Below are 12,130 nucleotides of genomic sequence, written 5' to 3' on the forward strand. Positions count from 1 at the left end.
CATAATGCCGGGATCACGTCCTGAGCCGAAGGCAGACGCTTAACCGCTGTGCCACCCAGGCGCCCCCAAAATTTACCTTTTTAATCAGCTGTATGTGTACAGTGCAGTGACATTAAGTACATTCACATTGTTGAAGAACCATCACCACTAACCATCTCTAGAACACATTTCATCTTGTAAAACTGAAACTCTATAATCATTAAGCAATAACTCCCCCTTCTTTTTTTTTTTTTTTTTTAAAGATTTTATTTATTTATGTGAAAGAGAGACAGCCAGCGAGAGAGGGAACAGAGCAGGCGAGTGAGAGAGGAAGAAGCAGGCTCCCAGCAGAGGAGCCCGATGTGGGACCCGATCCCGGAACGCCGGGATCACGCCCTGAGCCGAAGGCAGACGCTTTAACGACTGCGCTACCCAGGCGCCCCAATAACTCCCCCTTCTTGCTAACCCTTGGCAATCACCATTCTACTTTCCATCTCCATGAATCTGACAACCCAAGGTATCTTACATAAGGAGAATCATGAGTATTCAGCCTTTTGTGACTAGGTTATTTCACTTAGCATAATGCCCTCAAGATTCATCCATGTTGCTGAAGGTGTGAGAATTTCCTTCCTTTTAATAGTTCTATGTTTTCCTTTTAGCTATTGTGAATAACGTTGCTATGAAGATGGGTGTACGAATATTTCTTCAAGACCCTCCTTTCAATTCTTGTGGGTATGTAATCTGTCTTAGTCTGCTTAGGCTGCCACAATTGAAATACCATAGACTGGATAGCATAAACAACAGAAATTTATTTCTTACTGTTCTGGAGGCTTGGAAATCCAAGATCCCAGGTGCAGTCAGTTTGGTTCCTGGAGATGACTCTCTTCCTGGCTTGTAGATGGCCACCATCTCACTGTGCCCTCATGTGGTAGTGGGAGGGAGGGGCAGTGCAAACTCTCGTGTATCTTCTTATAAAAGAACTAATTCTTCATGATTAGATAACTCATATCCTCATCTAACCCCCTAATAACGGCTCCATCTCCAAATACCATCACATTGGGAGTTAGGGCTTCAACATATAAATTTGGGGGGACACAAACATATAGTCCACAGCATACTCAGAAGTGGAATTATTGGATCAGATGATAATTCTCTTTGTAATTTTTCTGAAGAAACATACTGTTTTCCATAGTGGATACACCATTTTACATGCTCACCAACAGAGTATGGGGTTCCAATTTCTCTATATCCTTGGCAACATAAACATAAAAATCTTTGATATGACAGTAGCCATCCTAATGGGTATGAGTGGGCAGTGTAACTTAAAATAATTCAATTTTATACCAAAGCTAATATACAAAATATAAAGCAGAACAGCTCTGCTTTTAAAGCAACAAATCTAGAACAAATCAAGCATCACCCTTGCCTCTTTCTGGCAGCTTCTGAGAGGTTCCACAAACAGTCTGAAAAAAATCTTACAAAATAGACTGATAAGTCAGTCTTACGCCAGGGGAGGAAGGGTTCAAGTTAGATAGAGAAAAATTGTTTTCATGGGTATCTCTTTTAGTTTTCCTAGTTCAAATTTTAAACTTCCTAAAATCTAGAACATGAGGGGCGCCTGGGTGGCGCAGTCGTTAAGCATCTGCCTTCGGCTCAGGGCATGATCCCCGCCTTCTGGGATCGAGCCCCACATTGGGCTCCTCCGCTAAGAGCCTGCTTCTTCCTCTCCCACTCCCCCTGCTTGTGTTCCCTCTCTCGCTGGCTGTCTCTCTCTGTCAAATAAATAAATAAAATCCTTAAAAAAAAAAAATCTAGAACATGAGATAAAAAGCCTGAGAAAATGGGAATTGTCGTGATTCAGCTAGTAACTGAGTATCATATTGGAGGTGTACTTGGGAAGATATATAGAGTTTTGCCTTCAGGTTTCCAGAAACTCACATACATGAGTACTGATGTATTTTTACTCTGGTTCTTGTAAATGGGTTTGTTTATCTGTCTTTTAGGGGCAGAGAGGATTTTTTCTATAACATTATATTGTACTTAATAGTTTATCATTCTCTCTCTGCACCCCACCACCCCTTTCCCCATCCGTATTTTGATTATAAGGAAAGCTTCAAAAATATGGACCGAGTCTATCATTAACATCTGACTAACATCTAACAGACTACCTGGCACACAGTAAGAATTTAATAAGTAATGAAGAAAAAGAGAAAGAGCAGAAGAGGAAAATTTAGGATAGTGGTTAAAGAGAAAAGAAATGTTAAGTTTCCCAATATAAGCAAGAATTTTGTAAACAAGGAACATTTCTTGTTTATTGATGTGTCTATCATATAGCACAGAGCTTTATACATATCAACACATGTTGGTTGAACTGCTTTGCCTATGATAAAAAAGAAAATGGATAGTCTGGCAATCAGGATAGGATGTTAACCCCAAATTTACGACTAATAATAATAAAATAAAAATATCGTTTGAATTGCCCAAAATTTTAAATTCCATTTCTTCCTTTTTTAAAGCTAAGAACAATACAGTATTACTAAAATACATTGTTACAGGGCACATATAATATTATGAATGTTGCAAAATAATAAGTTAGGCAATCACTGATTTACTAATGAGACTAACATTGGGTATAAATCCAATGGAGACTTTGATATTTTTTAAGTATAAACTTCGGAAAGGTAGAAATTGATGAAGATCCTCAAGTAAGGAGCGAACTTATTAGTGGACAGCTAGTATCCTCCCAGATCCAGGAGAAAAAAGACTGAAGAGGCAGTAGCACATGCTTTGATAGATTGAGGCTTTAAAAGAATTATCTGTTACAGAATTATCTGGACAGAACGGTGCTCCTCTCCCCAAAAATTCATATATTGAAGCCCTAAACCACAATGTGGCTGTTTTTGGATAGGACCTTGAATTAAAGTTAAATAAGGTCCTCTGAATGAGGCCCTCATCCCATAGGAGTGGTGTCCTTACCAGAAGTGAAACAAACACCAGAGATCTCTTTCTGAGTGGACACAGAAGAAAGGCCACGTGAGGACAAAGCGAGAAGGCAGGCATTCATAAGCCAGGAAGAAGTCCTTACCAGAAATCAATCCTGATGGCCCCCTCAGCCCTGGACCTCTAGCTTCCAGAACTGTGAGAAATAACTTTCTATTGTTTAAACCACAGAGTCTGTGTTATTTTGTTTCGGCAGCTCAAGCAGCTAATATATAACCTAAGGACAAAAAGTAAATTATCCTCTTTCTGTTAACGGGAGCTCACGAAGTGACCAGCAGGAAGAGGTTTTACAGAAACAATACAAATCAATCGATAAATGCAAGGACCTTCTCCCCAGGCCACTCCACACAAATGACCACACTACCTTAGAAATTAATTTTTACAACTGAAAATATTTTAATAGTATGATGAAATCTGAGCTTTAGAAGTATGTGGGATAATTACACTGTATGTCTAAGTCAACTAAGACTTAGTTCAAAAATTCAGAAATTGCTCAACTTTTGTCAACTTTCCACTTCTCTAGTCTTTTAAAGTTACTTAAAATTCAAAAGAAAAGCATTTATCAATGAGAACTCAAAATGACCTAAGTCCATCAGAGTTGACCTACAACTGCAGTTAAGTAGGATTTTGAGCTAATTTTCAAATTGCAGAGGTAAGAACCAGCGGTAGTGGTAAAGCTTTTTCATGTCCCTCATAATTAGAAGTATACACAGAACATTAACACTCTCATTCAAGATTAGGTTCGGCTGTTGACTTGAAGAGTATATATCAAAATGAATTTACCCAATTATCCACCGGAAGATACAAATGGGTATAGATACAGAGATATGAATTTACACATACAGGTAATACGTTTATGTATGTACATATGTATAAAAGAGATATGCCTATATAGCTGCATTTAACACAAGCAAATGGCAGTATCTTGTTACAGGAATGTCCTTTCTATATAATATATGAAATACCAGAGCCATAAAGTTTAATTATAGTTTAAAAAAACTGAAAACTAGGGTTTCTGGGTGGTGCAGTCACTTAAAGCATCTGACTCTTGGTTTTGGCTCAGGTTTGATCTCAGAGTCATGACAGCGAGCCCCACATCAGGCTCCATGCTCAGAGAGGAGTCTACTTGAGTTTCCCTCTTCCTCCCTTTGCCCCTCCCTGCTGCTTGCTCACTTGTTCTCTCCAATAAATAAATCTTTAAAAAAATAAAAACAAATCTAAGAACTCTGGCACAGTAAACTAATCAGAGTTAAAGTACAAATAAGAAATAAATACTTCCAACTGATAAAGGGAATAATATCCTCAAAATATGAAGAATTCCTATAAATTATTAACATATGAAATATAAAATAAAGTCAATAAATTCAACAAGTAATTAAGAAGAAATATAAATGAACAATAAACATATTAAAGGATGTTCAAGCTCACCAATAATGAAAGGAATAACAAAATAATTTTTGTTGATTAGATGGGCAGTGATTGCTAAAATCCCAATTCAAAACTGACAAAACTATTCTGTAGCAATAAAATAGCCTAGAATAATTCTGAATCCATTTCTTTATAACTTTTAAAATAATTAACCAACCTGTGCCACTTTAATTGAATTCTGGGTAGAGCCACCAGCATGATATTCAACCTTGAATTTTTTTACAAGTTCATCAAACCTACAAGGAAATCACAGTAGAAAAAAGTTAGCATCTGTCAGTCATGACAATGCAAATTTTTCTGATTAGAAGTACACTAAATCGCAATTACTAAAATATTTTGAATGACATAATTATGTTGAATGAATTGAAATATGAAAAACAACTTTGCTAAATTCCAATACTTACAAAATTTTTTCCACAAATGTACAATTATAAAAATTCAAAATATATAAGCTGTCCATTTTTAACCATTAAACCAGAAAAGGTAAAAATAAAATTCATAAATTATTATAAGCAATGCATATTTTCCCATATTAAGTGATTGTACAAATGTATATTCTAATAAGTTTAAAGTTTTAAATATCATAAAGACAATCAGTTTATAATTTAAAGAACTGGGGACGCCTGGGTGGCTCAGTCAGTTAAGCGTCTGCCTTCAACCCAGGTCATGAATCGAGTCCTGCATCAGGCTCCTTTACTTGGTGGGGAACCTGCTTCTTTCTCTCCCTCTGCCTGTCACTCCCTCTGCCTGTTCTCTCTCTCTGATGAATAAATAAATAAAATTGAAAAAAAGAAAGAACGAACGAGAGAATGAAAGAAAGAAAGTGAGGGAGAAAGAAAGTGAGGGAGAAAGAAAGTGAGGGAGAAAGAGAGAAAGAAAGAAAGGAAAGGAGGGAAAGAAAGGAAGAAAGAACGAACGAACTAGGAAACTACACTGAGTTGTATGATTCTAAGCAAGTTGCTTGGTGACATAATTTCTGTATCTGCCAAATAAAGGCATAGAGAGAAATGCTTTAAAAGCTTTGATACTTCATTATTTTGGCATCTGATAAAAGCTATAGAACTTCTTTCCAGGAAAATAAATACATTCACCACACATGAAGCTTTTCATTTAAGACAATCCATGTATACCCCTTCTACTACACATATGCTGCCAAAGGACTATGGACACTGATCTGAATAAATCTCAAATTAGATGGCACTTATTAATCTGGATCTCAAATCAATACTACTTATTACATAGCTCAGCATGTTAGAGTCTGTGAGAGAAATCCAAGGGGCATAAGTACGTAATTTAATTTCAAAGGGCTAACAAGCTTTGGAGGGACAAAAGGATGAATACACGAGAAAATAGAGAAAATTAGAAAACATCAAATTATCAAATAACAAAATATATGCAATGTAGGCAGCAAATGCTACGGGAGGTCAGTCAAAAAAGAGAGAGATTGGGATATGAGCAGAATATTCAAGGAAGGTTTCAGTTTTGAAAAGTATTTTTAAACCTTTAAAAATTTTAAGTACAGAAGTAGATCCTTTCACTAAAATAAAACATTTCACAGAATCTCAAAATAAAAAAAGACAAATATAGAGATGGTTATATCAGAAATAGGAAAAATGGAGTTATACCCACTCCCATACCTCCAACTGCCTTGGGATTATATCTATAATACCCTGAGATGCCAATAAACACAATTAGCAAACCTGCCCAGAACACTGACAGCGGTATCTGTATACCACTAACAATACTAATATAATAATAAGAGTAGAGAAGGCAAAGTAGATAGGCACAGAAGCAGAGGTGGGTAGTTGCAGTAGTTCAAAGAAAGTTGTCTTCTACTTACTTTCTGAACTAGGTATCAGTTAAGAGTGATGTTAGAGATTAGAGAAAGGAAGAGTGAATGGATAAAGTAAACATACAGTGATGAATTGCCAGGTGCATTTGAAGTCCCTCCACTTTCAAAAACCAATTCCTCCAAAGGTTTTGGATGATATTTGTAATGAGCTGAATTACAAATGGGTGGCCTCCAAAAAGATATGCCCCCCCCCCAGAACCTGTGAATGTAATCTTATTGGAAAAAGAGTCTTTGCAGATATAAGTTAAGGATAAGACCATTCCTCCTGTATTACCCAGGTGGGCCCTAAATCCAATAACAAGTCTTCTTAGACAGAAGTGGAGACACAAAGGTGAAGACCATGCGAAGATGGGGGCAAAGACCAAGTGATAAGCCAAGAAAGCCAAGGAATACCAACACCCATCAAAAGCAGGAAGAGGCAAGAAGGATTCTCTCCTAGGCTCTTCAGAAGGAACAAAGCCATGCCAACCCCCTTAATTCAAACTCCTACCCTCCAGAACTGTGAAAGAATAGATTCTGTTGTAAGCTCCCTATTTATGGTAGTTATAGCAATACCATCCTTTCTCATTTCCTCAAGAATCTCTTTCCTTAAGTTATAGCCTTCTTTAATCCATCATCAATTTCTCCCTTCAAACAACTACTAATGAAATAGCTATAATATTTTGGGGGGAAATGAGATGGGCCTAAATTTGTTATAGATACCAAAATCATAATAAACCAACTACAGTACATTTCTAAGAACTTGGGAAAGTTTAATGAAAAATGTAAAATGAATGTCTGTTTTGGAAGGCATACACATACTGCTCAACAGCAATCTGCCTACAGACCAGAATACAAATTGTACCACTTCCTGTGTGTTCTTGGCCACATCTATGAATCCTTCTGTGTTTCACTTTCCAATGAGGAAAGTAAATAGGAGCTAAATAGTACCCACCTCATAAACTTGTGGTGAGCATTTAAAAAATTACGATTTGAATGAAATGTTTAAAACAGTAACTTTAGGCATAGAATAAGTATTATAGAAACGTTAGCTGTGGAACCAAACCCTAAAGCCTCAGAGAGTCCTAAGTACCCGTAAGTTTTAGGAAAACTGAGTGATAGTTAAATAGGCTTCTTTCTTCAGAATATCTCAAGGCCTCTGATATGCTGATAAGCATATTAAAATTTAAGATGGATATAGTACACATACTTCCTCAGCTTATTTGGTCATATAATCCTTTTTCTCCAGATCATCTAACAAAATTAGTATTTTTTAAACCAGAACAGTCTAGAACCATATTGGTCTAGTAAGGTAGCTACTGGTCTCCTACAGCTACAGACATTCAAATTTAAGCTAATAAAGTTAAATAAAATTTAAAATTCAGTTCATCGGTCATACTAGCCACGTTTCAAGTGTTCAACAGCCACGTGTAAATAGTGGCTATCATATCAGATACACAAATAAAGAACATCCCACTCTTACAAAAAAGTACTATTGCATGGTGCAGGGAGAGTTCAATAACAAAAATAAAGTGAAAAACAGAGTAAACATGATCAATTTTAGAGATGAAATGGACCTAAAAGAATGCCTTCATTTAAGAAATGAGAAAAGTTGGGGGCTCTCAGCTGGCTCAGTCAGTACAGCTTATGACTCTTAATCTCAGGGTCATGGATTCGAGTCCCATGTTGGGTGCAGAGATTACTTTAAAAAAAGAAGACAGAAATAGGAAAAGTTAGACATAAAGTTTGAGTAGATTGCCAAACAGAGGTCACATATGGCACAATGGTGAATCAAAATCAGAACTGTAGTATCAAAATGACTTGTTAATTACAAACACGCAAAAATCAGTGTGTGTGTGTGTGTGTGTGTATAAATCAGTGTATATTTCTCCTCATTCCAGCCAATGAAGAGAGTTTTCTATAGAAACCAAAATTTTGTTTATTAACATTACTTTTGGAATCAGTTCAAGAGGTACAAAAATATCAGGACCTCACATGTCAAGATGGTTGATGAAGCATATGTTTGCTTCCTCTTCCAAGTCTTACTGGATGTCAAAAAACATGTTTTATATATATTTATACATATACATGTATATGAACAAATGTGTAACAGCACCACTAAGCAAGCAAAGAGGCCACACACAGACCACAAATTTGAGAAATAATAAATCTAGCTTAAGAGAAAGAAAATATAATAGAATTGACAAAGCAGTGATAGGAGACATAAAAATAAGAGTAATTCCTTTAAACACTCTATTTGGAACACACTCCTACCTTATCCACAAGAATAAAATGTGTTTAAATGTTCCAATCTGCTGCTGTAAAGTCTTCCATATACTGACAACTGTGTAGCTTCTTAGCCTACCTGACAACTTTTTTCCTTTAAATTTTTTTTTTTTGGTAACAGCTTTATTGAAATGCAATTCATATACCACACAATTCACCCATTTAAAGTCTACAATCCAATCATTTTAAGTATATTCATAATTGTGCAACCATCACCACTATCAATTTTAGAATATATTCATTAACTCATAAAGAAACCTCCATATCTTTAGTTATGAAAACCAAATATCCCCATCCCTAAGTAACCACTCATCTACTTTCTATCTCTGTATTTTTGTCTATTTTGGACATTTCATATAAATGGAATCATATGCTATGTATATGATTTTGTTGACTAGATTCCTTCACTTAGAATATTGTTATCAGTATTCATACATGCTAGAGCATCTGTCAGTACTTGATTTCTTTTTATGGCTGAATAACATTGTGTTCTATGGATGTACCATGTTTTTTCCATTCATCCATCCCTGGAACAGGTTGTTTTCATCTTTTGGCTATTATGAATAATACTGTGATGAACACTCACATACAAGATTTTGTGTGGACATACTATTTTCATTTCTCTTGGGCATATACCTAGGAGTGGAATTGCTGGATCAGTTTAACTTTTAACTGCTAACTTTCACTGTTTAACTTTCTGAAGAACTGCTGCAGTATATTCCACTACTTGCCTATTTTTTTTCTCAGAGACAATACAGGCATATCTGTCTGCCTAATTATATGAAAAAGAAGCAACCAGGAAATAACAGAGTTTCTATAAATTAGCTTAACCACTGTTGAAATTTTTACAAATATCAATTGTTGAAAGGATGACCTGAACAATAAAAATGGACGTGGATAAAAAAATAAGATGAGGTAAGGGAGCTGAAAACACCCAGGAATACACCCAAAAATCCAAAGGAAATCCATAAGAAATATAAGAGATGAAAAGAAAAATTAAGAGGCACAGAGAATGGATCAGGTGGCCCAAGATCCATTTAAGAAGAATGATGGGAGGGGCGCCTGGGTGGCTCAGTCGTTAACCGTCTGCCTTCGGCCCAGGGCGTGATCCCAGGGTACTGGGATAGAGCCTGTTTCTTCCTCTTCCACTCCCCCTGCTTGTGTTCCCTCTCTCGCTGGCTGTCTCTCTCTCTGTCAAATAAATAAATAAATAAATAAATAAATAAATAAATAAATAAATAAATCTTTTAGAAGAAGAAGAAGAAGAAGAAGAAGAAGAAGAAGAAGAAGAAGAAGGGGAGTGATGGGGACACTAGAGATAATGAAGAGTAAGAAAAAAATACTAGAAAAAAAAGTATTCAAAAGAGAAAAAAATATAATCCTCAGATTTGTCCAAATATGAAGCAATTCTATTAGGGAGGGGACTAGGATCTATACTTGGACAATACCTCGTTCAATTTCAGAACTTTTCATATTAAGAGAAAACCTTAAGAACTTCTAGAGTGAAAAATAACAGATTATCTGAAAAGGAATAAGGATCAGAATACACCAGACTTCTTAAAGAATACAGGATGCTAAAAAAAATATTATATTCTATGCTAGAAGAAAAAAAGATTTCCCAAATAGAATTCAATATCCACCCAGATTAATAACCATAAGGGAAAATACAAGCCTCACATATAAGTGTTGTTTTGCCTTGCATTTATAAAAGAAAATTACTAAGCTGGAGGTATAACAATCAAAAGGAAACATAAGAAAGAAGGCAGCATGGGTTGTTAAAAAAAAAAAAAAGGAAAGGAAAGGAAAGAAAAGAAAAGAAAAAGTGAGAATGTATGTCCAAAGTGTATGACTTTGGAAAAGTAAAGGAATCCAAAAAGAAATTTAAAGAGGGCCCATTACATCTTATTACACATGAAATTCTCCCTTAAATAGCAAAAGCTTTAATAAAAAAGGAATGTAGTTTGTGTTCTATGAATCCTTCCAATCACGCTACTTGGTTCTACAGAGAACAGTTACCTAGTTGTTCGGTAATGAAGTTTTGTTTGGTTTTCAATTTTAGAATCTATGCTGAGATACAACATATAACATTTAATTACAGTTGCAAACATTTGTAACATTTAATAGCATTTACAAAATGTAAAAACATTATATATAACACTGACATTTTGAAGATGGGAAAAGGGAGAGATGAAAGAAAAAGTTTACTAATTTTCTCTCCTTCAGTTAAAGAGTCCATAAGTATCTCAAATGTTAATAATCAACTTTTCAAAAGAGGTTCTAAGTATATTGTTTAAAGTCATAAAATCAATCATTAGAAAAATTAAAATATATAAAAAGCATAAAAGAAGGCAATGAGGAAAGAAAAAGAAAAAACAGTAAAAGTGCACTATATTCTTCATCTTCCAGAGGAGAGTCAATAGACATGTAAATTTGTTAATTAAAGAATGGGGCATAACCATATTAAGTAAATTTATAATGATAAACTAAAAACATTAACTTAATATTTGTAGCCCTATGGAGTGGAGAAGGAGGGAACTTACATTGTTGGGCTTTCTTTAGTTTTGTTTTTTTAATAAATTTCTTAAGGGTATCTTAAATAAATATGCAATTTTAAAAAGTTATAAAGTGAACAGTGGTGTAACCTCCAGAACCATTATCACTATAGATAGATAGATAGATAGATAGATAGATAGATAGATAGATAATGATTTATGCATGCTTGACCATCTTTGGGTTCTTAATTCTGATTCATTGATATGTATATCTCCCCTGCACAAACTGCATTTTGTCTTACTTACTATTGCCTTATAAGTCTTAATGAAAAACAAGTATCTTCACCTTGTTCTTCTTCATGAGTGCATTGAATATTCTTGTACCTCCATATAAATGTGTAACTAGATGTCAGTTTCCAAAAAACAATTTGCAGAGATTTTGACTAAGATTGCATTAAAGATAGATAGATAGATAGATAGATACAGATACAGATATATATGGGAAAGTGATAACCTTTCCAATATTAAACTGTCTAATCCTTGATCACACTGTACATCACAATATATTTATTTAGGTCTTTAATATTTCTCAATTAGTTTCATTATTTTCCCCATAAATCTTGCACATCTTTTATTAGAGTCACTATTCCATACTTTGTTCTAGTACTACTGTAAGTGATATTTGTTTAAACCTAATTTTTACTTGTTGATGGTATTTAGAAATATAATTCTCTTTTTAAGATTTATTTTAGAGAGAGAAAGAGTGAGAGTGGGGTGTGGGGGGGAAGGGGCCAAGGAGGACAGAAACCCATGCAGACTGCACTGAGCATGGAGCCTGACGTGGGGCTCAAGCTCATGACCCTGATATCAGACCTGAGCCAAAACCAAGAGTCGGACACAACAAACTATGCCACCCAGCAGCCCCAGAGATATAATTCTTTATATAACAAGTTTTTTCTATTCAAGTTGCTAATATCTCTAATTAATTCCAATAATTTATCTGTTTTTGCCATACATACATAATCATCATTTGTGAACAATGACAATTTTTTTTTTCTTTTCTTTTCTTTCCTCACTTTTTCTTGCCTTAGTTCAGAGACTTAGGACCTCCAGC

The 12,130-nt window shown here is 35.1% G+C and overlaps 1 protein-coding gene across 3 annotated transcripts in view; it reads right to left on the minus strand.

Moving 5' to 3' along the window:
- The window catches only part of ADK (adenosine kinase), a 540,886-nt gene that overhangs the window by 357,202 nt on the left and 171,554 nt on the right, over positions 1-12,130 (minus strand). For all 3 annotated transcript variants that reach the window (XM_045783164.2, XM_045783166.2, XM_045783165.2), the window contains one exon: positions 4,565-4,643. In XM_045783164.2, coding sequence (XP_045639120.1) covers positions 4,565-4,643 — 79 coding nt within the window. The remainder of the gene's footprint in view (positions 1-4,564; positions 4,644-12,130) is intronic.

This window comes from Ursus americanus, chromosome 6, assembly GCF_024610735.1.
Source record: "Ursus americanus isolate L20-20 chromosome 6, mUrsAme1.1.p, whole genome shotgun sequence".
Classification (NCBI taxonomy): domain Eukaryota; kingdom Metazoa; phylum Chordata; class Mammalia; order Carnivora; family Ursidae; genus Ursus; species Ursus americanus.